General features: G+C 36.7%; 2 protein-coding genes across 7 annotated transcripts in view; one reads left to right on the forward strand and one right to left on the reverse strand.

Annotated features, from left to right (window-relative positions):
- Positions 1–7,796, reverse strand: part of zufsp (zinc finger with UFM1 specific peptidase domain) — a 30,619-nt gene extending 22,823 nt beyond the window's left edge. Inside the window, exons 1-4 of one of the 5 annotated variants that reach the window (XM_023330574.1) lie at positions 7,634–7,796; positions 5,624–6,101; positions 5,451–5,546; positions 1,730–1,840 (exon numbers count right to left, since the gene is read on the reverse strand). In XM_023330574.1, coding sequence (XP_023186342.1) covers positions 1,730–1,840; positions 5,451–5,546; positions 5,624–6,092 — 676 coding nt within the window. In that variant the 5' untranslated portion in view covers positions 6,093–6,101; positions 7,634–7,796. Of the gene's footprint in view, positions 1–1,729; positions 1,841–5,450; positions 5,547–5,623; positions 7,009–7,279 lie in introns of those variants that run through there. The other 4 variants (XM_023330575.1, XM_023330576.1, XM_023330578.1 and 1 more) reach the window with 4 other exon arrangements.
- A 2,772-nt stretch (positions 7,797–10,568) lies between these two features.
- cnih4 (cornichon family AMPA receptor auxiliary protein 4) lies at positions 10,569–14,606 on the forward strand. 2 transcript variants are annotated; one of them, XM_005816123.2, is made up of 5 exons: positions 10,569–10,669; positions 11,768–11,836; positions 11,999–12,111; positions 13,429–13,569; positions 13,680–14,606. In XM_005816123.2, exons 1-5 carry the CDS (start codon positions 10,601–10,603, stop codon positions 13,705–13,707), a joined length of 420 nt encoding a protein of 139 aa, XP_005816180.1. In that variant the 5' UTR covers positions 10,569–10,600; the 3' UTR covers positions 13,708–14,606. The 2 variants fall into 2 exon arrangements, with proteins under 2 accessions (XP_005816180.1, XP_023186022.1); XM_023330254.1 differs by lacking the exon at positions 10,569–10,669 and having other exon boundaries at positions 11,974–12,111.

Below are 14,606 nucleotides of genomic sequence, written 5' to 3' on the forward strand. Positions count from 1 at the left end.
ACCACTTATGCACGAATATGAGGCTCTCTGGAAGCATAAAATTAGTCTCAAAAATCCACAGTTTTCTCTGTGTGTATCAGGTGACTTGTGCATACTTATTTAATATTTGTAGGCATAGGAGGTTTGAATTTGTAATTATCATATTTAGTTAAAAAAATCCAAATCTGTGTGTGTAGAAATTTTATGTTTGTAGAAATTGTAATTGTGTCCGTGTACTTTTATTTTGTGTTTGGAATTTCTTAATATTTGCGTAGGCATTTGACCACACATTTACAAGTAACCTGAGTTACACACTTTTTTTTTATTTTAATTTTTTTCTGTTTACCACTCATGTTTCACACATGCAGTGTTCCAAAGTTTCACACTTGTTCCATTTCCTCCCCGTGTTTCTTTCAAATGCCTATTTTAAAAAACTTGATTCTATTATATTAACACGTTTGGAATGGAAAGAAGCCACGCTTGTGAAAAGACCATCTTCAGAAATCAAAACAAGATGGTGGAGTGGCCCTTCCAAATTATAGGCACTATCATCGGGCAACTAATTTGTGATGTCTGTCATTCTGGACTGTTAGGTAAATTGTATATTATTATCAAATATTTGTTGGTTCATGCGCCTTTATAATGTTCTTGTCTTAAATGCTTTTATTTGTTTCATCTTAGCATAAAGAATGTTTCTGTGTTGTTGAATTACTTTGATTCCTTTCTCAGAAGGCCTCTCTGAGGAAGAGCAGAGAAACTGTTTTCAATATGGTTATTGCTCAGCAGAAACCTCTGCATCCTTGACCTGTTAGATAGCTATAAAACCATCGCTGTGAAGACGTACAACTTGCTCTGTGTTATCCTGTGTCTGGAACAGAATAACCTAGTGTGTAGATACCATGTGTTTTGTTAGTGACTAGCATTTGCGTTGCAATCAAGTGACTGAAGTGTTTCCCCACCCCTTTGAGATGCTCTCTGTAACAGGGATCCTAACAGCAATAAAAAGGGAGAACGGACACATATGTTTTCAGAACGGAAGAGATGTGTGACTGAAAACATATCTCTAGCTGTTCTCCTCGTGAGTACAAAAGAATCTAACTCTCTTGTCTTTCTTGTGTTTGTTAAATCTGTCTCAATAGGTGTTTGAACCTGACAGGACATATTATTACTTTGATAAAAGAGGCCCTATTTGGGTTGAAATGGAGAAACAGGTTTGTGACTCATTTTCTATCTTCAGTAGTCGGAGCATCTGTACCTTTTTCCATGAACTGGACAATCACTATTCCAGTTCAGAATTTACTCACAATTTAGGAAATACTTTTTTCTTTGAAATATGAGCCTTTCCAATGCAATACTATCCAATGTTTTTTTTCCTTCCTTGACGGTAGATGCCACTTTTAATATTTGGTTCAAAACGGGCAAAAATGTGTCTGTTTTGCACAGCTGTCTTCCAAATTCAATCTCCCCACATCTCATTTTTTTAGATACCTCCAAGCCAGGCATTATGTTTCAGGCTCTTATTGTTCCCAGATAAACCAACTAACAGTATAACTGACAAATTGATATCATTTAATTCAACTAAGAAAGGACCGATTTCTGCCATTTAGAGACTCATCTCACATTTCCTGTCATCACAATCTTCAATAACTCTGTGAAGAATCTGAATTCATCTGAGTTACAACATTTAACTTCCTTTTGGGATCAATTAAATATTTTTGAATTGAACTCAATGAGTATACACACTCCTCACCTGATTGGTCCCTGGACAGTTCATGGTCAAAGTGTAGTTCTACATGTTCCTGCAGACAGAAGCTGTTGCTGTAGACAGCTGAGCACATTGGGCACTGGAATGACCTCTGTCCTAAAAAAACAGGCAGAAATAAAACAAATCAAACATGTCCCAGTTAATACAATAGTTTTATAGTTTTAGCTCAACTGATGAGAAAAGAGAGGAAAAATAAAAACCATCATCATACAGTAAAGTTTCTACCTCTGTACATGGTTGACTGGGTTAAGTATTACCTTCAATAGTTTAAATGGAAGAAATTATCCATCCACTGTCCAGTCTGAGTCACGTTGACAAAAACTAATTGATGATCTATGCACCAAAACCTATACGTACGGCTGTAGTGTTTTCTCAAAGGCTGGTTTCAGAAGAGCACCGATGAGATAAATACATTTGAAAATATGATTTAATTCAATTATGTTGGATTAGCAGAGGAATTCACCTCCTAAGTAACTTGTGTAATAAAATATCCCATTCAATAGAGCTGTGTTTGTTTGTGTTGGGTTATGACTGTATATGCTGATCCATGTACTGCAAAAAATATGCTAACCAGAGGTGGGTAACTAAATGCATTTACTTTATTGTCGTTGCACAAAGAAACGACAGTGAATTTTGCAACAAAATCTAATTGCTTAGCTTCCAGAGTATACAGAAAAAAAAATACTGAAAAACTGCGACTATAAACACTTTTACGTCTATAAAGATGAAGGGCTATGAGTTTTTCCACTCAGCCTGGCCTCCAGAATTCCCTGGCCTCCTTGTTTCTATTAACGTTGTTAACGTTTACAACTCCGGCGCTTCTTTCAGCGTCCGACCATAGTCCATGCAGATCCCAGTGGTCCTAACAAATCCGGTGGAAGTCACTCACCTATCAACACGACATCAATAATTGTGGAGTGGTTTTGCACCTCCAGCAAAACCACTTGTCCGTTTGTTAAGAGAGGTGAGAGCAGTTGCATCCGTGTGCACCGCCATGGAAAACCAACAAGTGAGTAGTTAAATAAATAAAGAAAATGATTGAATTAATTAATTAAGTATCTAAATTAAGTTGTCAAATTTTCAGCAAATTTATAGCAAATCAGCCCATCAACATGGGCAACATTTCCGGTTGCCAAGAGAGCTGAAAGCTGCTGCATCCGTCCAAGCCGCCATGGTAACCCTTCGGTCTGAACTGAAGTAGCAAACATTTCAATAAGTGTGGAAAGTCACTTCATCAAGGAAATGATTGATGAAGCAACACATCATCAATCTAATCAAGCTAAAACCTGATATTTATTTATTTACTTATTTATTCTGTCAAGAAAATCCGAGCTCATCCCACTTCCCCATGCTGGAGATTTTAGTTTAACAGTAATAATAAATAAAGTTATCTTTAAAATGAATCACTCAAGTGACATCAAGGCCCAACAGTAGACTTAAGTGTCAATAAAATAAATCTGGTTGTGTGTGTTGTTTTTGTCTCATGCAAACTTTGCTTTAATTCTACTTTTCTCTATCTAATCATAAGAAATCATAGTCAGTCAGAGAGAGTCATTAAACAGGAAAAGCAGGTTTCCTGGAAAAAGAGGAAGTAAGTTTCCAGCCTGCAGATTTATAAAAAATAGCTGAGACTATTCCTTATTTTAAATCATGAAAGTTTTAAAGAATGAAATCTAAAACATTTTGAGTAATTTGATAAGATTCAAAGTAAAATACTTATATTAATATTGGTTTACTTGTAATAATACTTACACGTACATTTGTGGGAACAGTTACAAGAAAAACAAGTAACTGTAACTTTGGCATCAAATAATTAGAATCATGTATTATTCTTGGTTTCTTTTCAGAAAAACATCTGTAATAACTCACATTAGGATTATAATAAGTATAATTAATAAGTTATGGTTATAAAATCATAAATGAATGATAAATCAGAGAAGCTGAAGAAAATAAATGTGATATAAGTTATGGTTATAAAATTATAAATGAATGCTAAATCAGAGAAGCTAAAGAAAATAAATGTGATATAAATGTGATTTTGACATTGAACTTGAAATGGTGTAAAAGGTGTAACTGCAATTAAACATCACTGATATGTTGGAGGTAGAGAGTAGGTGAAAGGTGAAAGGAAGGGAAAAAGGGGAACTAACAGGAGAGCAGAGATGATCAACGCCTTATTTGGAGAAAAGGTGAAAGGCAAGGGACATAGGAGGTTGAGCAACCCTGAGACATTAGCACAGACATCAGGACATAATGTCTGTAAGACAGTGATGGATATGAGATCATCTGTCTAAGCAGACAGCCAATGAAAACGCACCAAAAGGTGGATAAACCCTATAAAAGGTGGGTGCAAAAGAGGAACCGTTCGTTGGATCCTCCGGGCAGCTTCGAGCCAAGATCGAGATGGACAAAGAACTCTGCAGCTGAAGAAGAGCTGGGGCCACGGAGGCGAAGACTGTCCTGCTCATGGGGACCAACCGGTCAGGCCCACAACCTGTGGCTTCGAATCGCACTTCTCTCATCGGCTGGGTTCAGACCCCAAAGACAAAGATGAAGACAAAGGCAAAGACAAAGAAGAAGAACTGGTGCCTTTTTTCCTGCCAGCACCAAGTCCTGTGTGACCTCACCATCCATGCGGAGAAGAAGCTCATCAGACCTACAGAGATCCCTGCCTTCGTCGATCAACATCTTCCTCCTCCTGCAGCAGCACCTTCTTCATCATCAAGCCAGGTCTGGGGTTCGAAACACCAAATTCCGTCCGTCTCTCTCAAAGGTTCCCTTTTTTAGTTCTCAGTATCAGCAGTAGGGAAAGATAGACTAGATGATTGATTTTACTTATTTGATTATTTCTGCTACTGAATTAAGCTGTACTGACCCTTGCAAAACTGCCTTACTAATAAAATATTTAGCATAAAGAAAATCTAAAAGATGTTGTGGACATTCAGTTAATGAGTCACCTTAAAGTTCTTTGATGGTTGTAAAATAGCTGTGATGTTTGATTCTGGAGAGGAAGAAGTGGAAAATGTTTTATAGGTTGCTGGTAGCCCAAACGTAAAACAACATCCTTGGGACTCGCCCGAGTCACTAAAACCTACCTGGTTCAATAACAAATGCAAGTTGTAAAATAGAGAACGAGCGACCGTTAACAGGTGTGCTCTGTGAAACTAGTTGGCTGTAGGCTGCTCAGTCTGGCTAATTCACAGGGGGAAGAAGGGTGGGACACCTGGATGTAGGCCGTTAAAAATCAGGTGAATCGTTTCTCGAAACCAGCTTAAACAGAGTTTACTTCAGTTCTGGACAGGGTAAATCCCAGCAGATTTAGAAAACTCAATTAACCCGTTAGAAGGAGAGCTGGTAGCACATCTCCCCTCTCAGAAGAGGAAGCAGAGAGTGAGAGAGTAGAGAAAGGAGGGGGGGGGGGGGTGTTGCGCAACAACAATTCTTAACATCCCAGTTTGTTCTGTGTTTGCTGCTATTTTTTTAATTTGACATTATTAGAATCAGCAATTCTGATTCTATTAAGGTTGGCTGGGAAAAAGGGAAAGTGTGTGTTTGTAAAAAAAAAAAAAATATAGACTGTTTTTGGGACATTGAGAGAGACAGCTGGTTGATGCCGATGCCACAGAGAGAACTTCTCAGATGCAAAGCTGAATATTATTTTCAATACATGGCAGCAACAGGGAAATCTGAGATGTAGAACAATTACCTGAGTGCTGTCCCAAAAGATGCAGCTCAACATGTTCCTGCAGGAGGAAGTCGCAACTGAAGACCAGTGGACACATGGGGCAGGAGAATAGCTTCTCTATAATACAAATAAAGCAACTATTCAATTTTATACAAAAGTGGAATTTAAAAAATAATCATAAAAATTATAGTTACCTGCTGATAAAGGCTGGGTTTGGTGAAGTTCATCTTTCAGGACATTCACATTATTTTGGTCTGAGATTTCAGCAACCTGTGTTTTTGAGGCTGCAGTGGAGTTTGCATAGTCTCCAGGTGATGAATACTGATGCTCTGTGTTAACAGCAGAGGCAAAGTTAGATGTAAGCCGTCCTGCTTGATCAACAGCTCTTAGGGATTGACAGGTTTGGGACTCCTTGGCTTCACTTCTACTTGCTTTTGTCCTGTCAGATAAAGCTGAACCACATGGGTGGCGAGTTGGGTCTTGGATTATTTGCTGCTCTCCAGAATGTGCAGATTTAATGTGGAAATAGAGCCCAGCATTATCAACTCCTGACAGAGTACGGAGGGGACAGTGCAGATCATTTTCTAGGTGGCAAAGAAAGAGATGTGTCTTCATGTCTTCCTCCAACAATATCTCCTCACCACAGATTTCACAAGTCAGCATAGCTAGAGTCTGCAAACACAGAAGCAGAATATCTAGTCCAAACCTTTGGAAAGGTGAACCAATTAGTGTGTTTAGATTTACTGCCACATCATGATAAAATGTAGTCAACAACAAAGCTCATTCTAAAATATGTCACAAAGTTAATCAGTAAGATGATTAACTACTACAAGAAAGTAGAAAATAAATAGAATTTGCAGTAATGCTGCAAAATATGTTGATTTTCAGTCCCCATAGCAATAGCAATGTCTGTGATACTGCAATTGCCTGGATATCATACACTGGGTGCAGGCTAGCTTCACTGAATAAATCTCCATGGTGATTTATATGTTACCTCTTTTGTGAAACTGAGTCGAGGCTCAGATATCCAGAAGATCCCAGCTTAACCATTATCCTGGTTTTGTGAAACAGCCTTCTGAGGAAACTCACCGTCAAAACAGTCTTCTCCATAAAATGTTTGCCTCAAGTCAAACTTTGGTCAATAAGTAACAGTAAAATGCTTCATGGAAAAATTCATGCCGTTTTGCATAGAATAGCCAACTATGTACAAGTCATTGATCATGTCTAGATTGAGAAAGAAACTGTCTTCTATTAACACAATGCCATGCAGTTTGTATTCGTCCACCTCATCTTGCCAGTTTTTCCTGATATGATGTTAACAGACGTTTCTTTCCCACTTTAATAAAAACTTCAAATGAATGATAAAATGTGTTTATCAGAATGTACAACACCAACAATACTGACTGGAATACTGTGCATTCTAATCATTTCTGTAAAATAGGAATAAAACCATACCACAGAGTAATAAACTTACATGAATCCCCAAAAAACTAGGGATAACTGGGAACAATTTTTATTCAATATAAAATCTGTCGTCCATCCATCCATCCATCCATCCATTTTCTTAGTACATCGCAGGGCAACACAGAAACAGACGGGACAAACAACCATTCACACACACTCTCACACCTAAGGAGAATTTGGAAAAAACAATCAACCTAACAGTCATGTTTTTGGACTGTGGAGGGACGCCGGAGAACATGCAAACTCCATGCAACTCCCCGGGCCGGGAATCGAACCCAGGACCTTCTTGGTGAAACATTGCTACGAACACCACTGTACATCCCTTGAAATCTGTCGTGTTATTTCCTATTTTAAGATTCATATGCCTGACGTTTGTAGCAACTCACCCCATGTATTAGGAAGCAAGATCACCAGCCCGTTACAAGATGGCAGCTATATTGACGTATCAATTAAAAACGCGGCAGCAGTCAAGGCGAAGTTTACGTGCACAAACATGCAGTGGAGCGCTCTCTAATGTTTTCACTAAACAGTGAAAACGCACCAGACACGTGATCGTGGGTAGAAAAATTTGGGAAGGCCTTTTTGAATTTAAGGTGAAGAGTTTAAATCTACAGTAGCCGTGACGGTAACTGCCAGTAGCCGACGCTATCGGATGTCAAAACCTGTTAATCGGTAACAATGTGAAACTTTTCCCGCTGCTTTTCTTAGTACAGTGCTGAATCCACCTGAAGCAGACTCACGTGTGCACTGATCCAGGCGAGGTTCCTGATCTACAGATGTTTTAAGATGAATCTGACGATACAATATTATCCATCAGAATTGCTACTTTTGCTTTTTCCTTCTTGTTCTTCTTCTTCTTCTATTCTTAAGTCGGTTGGCAAACAACTTCAGGTGCTGTACCGCCACCTTCCACATTGGAGTACTTGTACTTCTTCTTCTATAGATTTTAACGGGAGCTGGCATCTATTATTGTTGCACTACTGCCATCTATTGGATCCTAATAGCTATACCTCAAGTTCTCATAACGATCCCACTATTTTTTTTTAAAAACGACAAATCTTCTTTTTCTCCTCAATACTACGGAGCCCTCGAGAGAAAATGGGAAAAAAAATTCTTTTGCGTTTCCTCGCAATACTTTTGCATTCCCTCAATACTGTACTGATTAGTTCATAATTAGTTAACTAATCAGTGGCATTAGTGGCATAATTGAATACTGTAAGCCTTTCTTACGGCTTAGAGTAAGAAAGCCGTAAAAACTTTCGTATTAAACGTATTAAAACTTTCTGCTTCAATATAAGGTTATGCGAGGTTTTTCCATGAATGTTAATATCTTTTTGTGAAATATCTGAAGTTTTATATATTTTCTTTAGGATAGAAAGGCACCAAAAACCTATGATATAAACAGAAACTTTCCATACGTAGGAAAGGAATACAAATACATCCTAATTTGGGCTATTTCTGAGTTATTATCGCGGGGTAATACGTCAGTAATACGTACAGTTTTAATTGTGTCTCTGTTGTGGTGGTTGTCTGAATGGTCTAAAGGCCGTTTTCATGTTCAGTTCTATCTCAACCTTAACAGACATAAACATGCAATGCATAAATCAACTTTCTTTTTCCCTAACCCTCTGTGATGGCTAAATCCATGGCCACACTCTGATGTCGGTAACTCTTTTTTTATGCACAGTTTATTTTTTCATATAAACACAACAACACTTTAGTTTCAATAAAAACATTTATTAGTTGATTTGAATGCATTTGTTCTATTTGTTAGCGCACCCATTTAGTTAAAAAAAATTTAGTTAGCATATGTATTTATATCAACTTCAAGTTAATTTTGTTTGCTTTAGATGAATTCTGTTGGTTTTCCCGCCGGTACTTACCTGCCTTGGAGTTTGCCAAACAAAAGGATGGGGGCCAGAGCTCAGCAGGCTTAAATGCTGATTGGACTGCACCACTAGTTCCTGCTGGCAGGGGGAAATTGTAGTTTCTTTGTTTAGATAAGTTTTGTGGTTAAGTAAATATTAGTATTTAAAGTTTAATATTTTTGATTTTCAGTTTTGGGTCTTTAGTTTAGCTAGTTTTGTGTTATTTGTAATTGTATTCTGTTTAGTTACCCCTATTGTGTCTTAATTGGTCTGATCAGCCAGTATATAAACCCCTGTGTGTCATTTCTTTGTTAGGTCAGTTATGTTTGTTTGTGCAGCCAGTTTGTTTACATTTTTTGCCTGAGTTCAGTTTTGTTTCTATTACCTCTTTTATGAGCTCAGTTTATCTTTTGTTATTTATAATCTTTGGGTTAAAATAAAAAACCCTATTTTTCTAATATGTCCTGTGACTCCTCCTGTTTTTAACTTGGTCCGTCACACCCTCCATAAAGAAATATAGATTAATAAAGATAATAACTGGGTAGATTTTGTAAATTTTCATTTTCAGTTATATATACAGATGGTTCAAAAGATTTAGTTTCGGGTAAAACAGGATTTGCTTATGCTATTCCTGAATTAGATGTATTTATGAAGCAAAGAAGAACTGACCATTTAGCTCTGTATATAGTGGAAATGTTAGCAATACTGATGGCCTTACAGTGGGTAGAACAAAATAAGATTGAAAGAGTTCTTCTTATATGTTCAGATTGTCATCATTAATGTCCATTTTAAATAGAAAAAAATGGAAAGTCGTATGGAGCTGATATGTGAAACTTATGAAATTATATTAAGAATCACATAAGCTCAAATAATGATCTGCCATGCAATGACAGATTGCTGTCTTTAAAACAAGCTACAATTATGGAAGCAAAAATAAATCTGAATGGCAACAACTGTGGAAGAGGAGAACTAAAGGTCATCATTTATTTCATATGCAAAAAAAAGTAGGAAAAATAGGAAAAAATTGGAGGAAATCAAAAGGAACAAGAAGTAATGACAAGATTACGGCTCGGACATATAGGATTAAATAAAACTTTACATTTGATAGGTGAACATCCAACAGGTAGTTGTGAGTGTGGTGTAGATCTGGAAACAATAGAACATGTAATAATTCATTGTGAAAAATAAAGAGTAAGTAGAGAAAAGCTAAAACAAGAAATTAGGAAATATGACATAGATACATTAAAATTGAATAAGATATTAGTTAAACATAATAAAATAAATAAATCAGTTATTACATTTTGTAGGAAACAGGACTAAATATATATATATTTTATTTTTTTCCCCATTATTTTAGTACTTTGTGCTAGCCTTTGTATCTAATTGGATTTGTCAACAGCATAGTAGATGGCGATAATACAGCTTAAACATTAGATGTCACCAGCCATTAAAAATCAGAAAGAAGAAGAAGGCTTACGATAAATGAAGAAATAGAAGTTATAGGGGTTGAAGTATGGATTAGTAAATCAAAAGCATCAATCACATGATATAATTCAAGCACTCATTAAATATTTAAAAGATACAAAATTAGCTGAGAGGATTTAGTATGTATTTGTGTGTGTGTTTGTGTGACTGTATAAGTATGTATATAAAATAGTTATTTTAAGATTTGAAGATATATAGGAAAAAATGAATTTCTGAATTATATCTCCGTCCAAGTTGATGGCGGTAATACACAAAGTATGTAAACTGCCTGAAAACGCTATAGAAGAAGAAGAAGGTTACGTCGATTCCGGCCTAAGCCGGAAACAGGAAGAAAACTCTGAAGATTGCGCTACAATGGAGGCGACTGTGTTTATCCTATCGCTTGTAGACTGTTGTGCACTGATTTTTCTTTCGGTTTACTTTGTATCCTTTCATTGTATATGTTTCTCGTGAATGTTTAAAATAATTGCTTGAAGTAGTCTTCTCAGCTAAAAGCTAATCGGAGCTCCTGTATTTGTTTTTCTACACAATCTGTGTAGGCTACACCTTTAGTCACTTAGTTAGCCCTGGATAATGAAGCATTTCATACAGCTAAAAGATCATGACTCCTCGGAACTTCGTGGGGACACGGAAGCAAGTGGCGTGTCGCGGGTTGCTGCTGCTAGACAGCAGTAATAGACTCGTGAAAACGACTAAAAATGGTTTATCCCGGAAATTGTAAATATTAACTTTTGCAGAATTTCATAACCGAATAAAGCGGTTTCTTCTTCCTTTAGTCCACTTTATTTGTTGCAACTGGAATTGTGGAGGAATTATTGTCTCTTACTTAGCATTGGAACCTAGAAAAATTGCAGCACCATAATAATCAATTGATACATTTCAAGAAATCTTGTTGATAACATTTTTCAAATTATCTTTGATTAGTGTTGACTTTTTAGGTGTTCGAATGCGTGACGGTTAACTGACCTGCAATAGCTCCTTTATTATCAGTGTCCTGTTCAGTCCTGTAGAATAAAACACTTTTACTGTTTAAAAAAGAAAACAAGATATTCTTCCTCGATCCAACCCTGGTCAAGTTAAATCCCAAATTTCGGGTTCAATATAAACATGAAACTACGGTTTACTTGGAAAATTTCTTCTGACCTTCAAACACTTAATTTTCTGTTGGTCTAAACTTCACTTGTGTGTCCTGACCATGATTTTAACAAGAATGGAAAAATCTGGACATTGAATTAAATGCTGAGTAAGTATATAATATCAATTGAAATCCTCAAATATGAGCCTTTAGTAGAAATAAAACTCTGAGGGGACAGTGCTTCAAAGAGCATCATCAATAGTCCACAGATTAATCCAAAGATAGGAACACTTCTCTCTCATGTATAATTTTCTCTATGATAATTGACAGATTGTACCACAATAATAATCAAGAAATAACAGATGTGTCAGATGACAGAACGATATAGAAAATACTTTAAAAAAACCAGCCGTTGTAATATGTAACACCTTGACATTAATTTCAAGATTATCACGCTATCTGATCTAGAATGTGACTACATTAATGCCCGAGCATGCTGCTCCAAGCTGAACAAAGTAAGTATCATCTCTGTGTTCTTGATTTCCAATATAAAGGCATTATTTTTCCTTGTGTTTATGTTCCATTTTAAATATATATGTTTACAATTAGTTATATGTCCTGAAATTTGTCTGTTTTTGTACAATAAAAACAGACAATAAAGATGTTATTGTTTCCAGTGGGTAATTCCAGAGATGGTTGGTCAGTGTCTCTCTATGATGCTCATGCTGGTTTCCATGCACTGGTTCATTTTCCTGCTCAACTTGCCTGTAGCAGCCTGGAACATCTACAGGTAAGCCATGTTTTTAAGCTAGTGAATGGCTAACTGTTTGAGTGTAAACATTTGTAGTTGATATATCACAATATAAAAGCAAAGAAATTCACTACAGGGTAATATTATAAGAAATGTTAATTTATATATTTGGTCTGGTGTTTTTACTGAACACAAACAACAGCGAAATCATTTCAAAGTCTTGAGGCTGATAATTTGATTCTTTTGTGTTAAAAGATTAAGTATTTCCTTATTCGTAAAACCAATACCAGCTATAACTTTACAAGACCCTCAGCATTCCTCATTTTAGCACATAAAATGAAAAAGTTATCATAAAATTACACTGAAGAAGTCACACTTAGATCAGCGAGGGCCAACCTAAAGCACACCATCAAGACAGCAAAACATGCCTACAGTCAAAAGATTCAAGGATTCTTTCATGATGCCAGCAACACCAGACTTAATCTGAAGAAGCCTCTGACTGAAGACACTTTTCCCAAGACAGTCTCATGAAGAGGATGGTCAGGGTTGTCCATAACCTTCTTGATTTTATGAAGACTCTTTCTCTTTGCCTCATCATCTCCAGAGGTTCCACAGTCATCCCCAGAACAGAACCAGAGCAGAACCAGCCTTCTTTATCAGACTGTTGAGCCTTTTTAGGTCCTTGGTTCTGATGATGCTGCCCCAACAGATGAAGGCAGAAGAGATGACACACTCAACAACAAGATCTGCAGCGTCTTGGCTGCAAACCTTGAAGGATCTTCGTTTCCTCAAGAAGTACAAATATTTGCCCCTTCAAAGTAAATGACCTAATCCAGCATAGGTCCAACCAACTGGTAATCTCGCAATGAGTGGGATGGAGATGAGCTGAGTGCAGTGAGTGTGTCTCCAGTGATTGTAGTACAAGACAGCTGGTTCTGGAAGGTCCATTCACTGGATTTCAGAAGAGGAAAGAACACTCCAAGATAAATCAGAGAAAAAGCTGTTGGAAGGTATCAGTCAGGGAATGGATATAACAAATCTGTAAGGCCCTGAACATCCCCTGGAGTTCAGTTTAGTTTATTAACAACAAATAAAAGGAATATGGCTCGTGTAAATCTGTCAAGAATCAAATCAGGTCATCCTCACACACTCAGTGACCGTGAAGAAGGACACGAGTGAGAGAGGACACATTTGATGTCAGAATTTATTGAGATGCAGCTGTTGTTAGGCAAGTAGGATGAAGTTTGCTAAACCATAAAGACCATATGCCACACATCTGATCTGAGATGGAGACATGAATACTGTATTTCAGTACATGTTGCAAGCTTCTGTTTGACTCCTCTTCTGTTCCCATAGATATGTGAAGATTCCTATGGGAAACATGGGTGTGTTTGACCCAACTGAGATCCACAACAGGGGTCTGCTTAAATCGTACATGAAGGAGGCCATGATTAAATTAGGATACCACCTGCTCTGCTTCTTCATTTATTTATACAGGTAACAAAACCATCACATGCTGTTTATAGACATCTAATTCTTTAGATAATGTCATTCAATATTATGTTAGTAAATTACACAGTACTATTTTTTCCTCCATGTATTTGCAGCATGATCCTGGCTCTGATCAATGACTGAGGCCCTCAACAGAGTGACCACCCTCACATCTGTACTGTTTGGATGAAATGTCTCAGAACACTGTTGATTTGTGTTGTCAGGATCCAGGGTTTGCAGTTTGATACAGTTATGTGGTTAATATTTAACCATTCAGTGCTTAACACTTTCAAAGTAGCCAAAAATGTCTTTTTGTATGGTAAAGAACCCTATATTATTTTTGTCAATACTTTTTTGACATGAGGGCAATCACATTTGCTTTTCATTGTTGTGATTTTTTTTGTCTGTGCTTCAATTAGCTGAAACAAAAAATGTAAGACATAGTCAATTACAAAACATTACTAATAAGTAATGCATACAACTGATCCACTTAGCCTACTTTATGTAGTTTCATTTACATACAATGCTCAACATATGAAACATCAGCCTGACAGAAAGATCCTGCAGTGATCACAGTTGCAAGTAGAAACTGTTGAACAGCTCACTTTATTTGCAATAACCCCAATTAAATATGAGATATGGTCTACTGCTAAAAAATCCTTTGGACTCTGTTCATAGGGCAAGACCAGGTATTTGTATGACCAGGTTAAGGTTTTTAATGTTTCTTATCAAAACCCAGTGATGTAAAAACAAAAAGAAATGCCTATATGGTTTTTGCTATAAGATACAAAATTATTAAATTGAAAATTGAACATTTATGGTCAACAGCTCAGCAAAAATGTCACTTAGTTTGATTTTCATTTGCCTTTGGAAAACCATGTTTTTATGTTTCTGGCTGCACCCTACTATTGCTTTTTGGAACTCTAGTTGGCGCTGTTTTCCCTCTGTAACTCAATTTGCTTTCAAAAAAGAATGTGCTTTGTTAATGGCTCAAGTTTGCTTGAATAGTGTAAATAAAGAAATAAAAACTAGGTATCTGTCAA

The sequence above is a fragment of the Xiphophorus maculatus genome, chromosome 3 (assembly GCF_002775205.1).
Source record: "Xiphophorus maculatus strain JP 163 A chromosome 3, X_maculatus-5.0-male, whole genome shotgun sequence".
NCBI classification, from domain to species: Eukaryota; Metazoa; Chordata; class Actinopteri; order Cyprinodontiformes; family Poeciliidae; genus Xiphophorus; species Xiphophorus maculatus.

Bases quoted from the DNA above. Each gene is read 5' to 3' on its own strand.
- cnih4 (XM_005816123.2), top strand. From the start codon at position 10,601: ATGGAGGCGACTGTGTTTATCCTATCGCTTGTAGACTGTTGTGCACTG. The intron at 12,112-13,428 runs GTAAGCCATGTT...CTGTTCCCATAG, and splicing joins GCAGCCTGGAACATCTACAG to ATATGTGAAGATTCCTATGG. The intron at 13,570-13,679 runs GTAACAAAACCA...ATGTATTTGCAG, and splicing joins TTCTTCATTTATTTATACAG to CATGATCCTGGCTCTGATCA.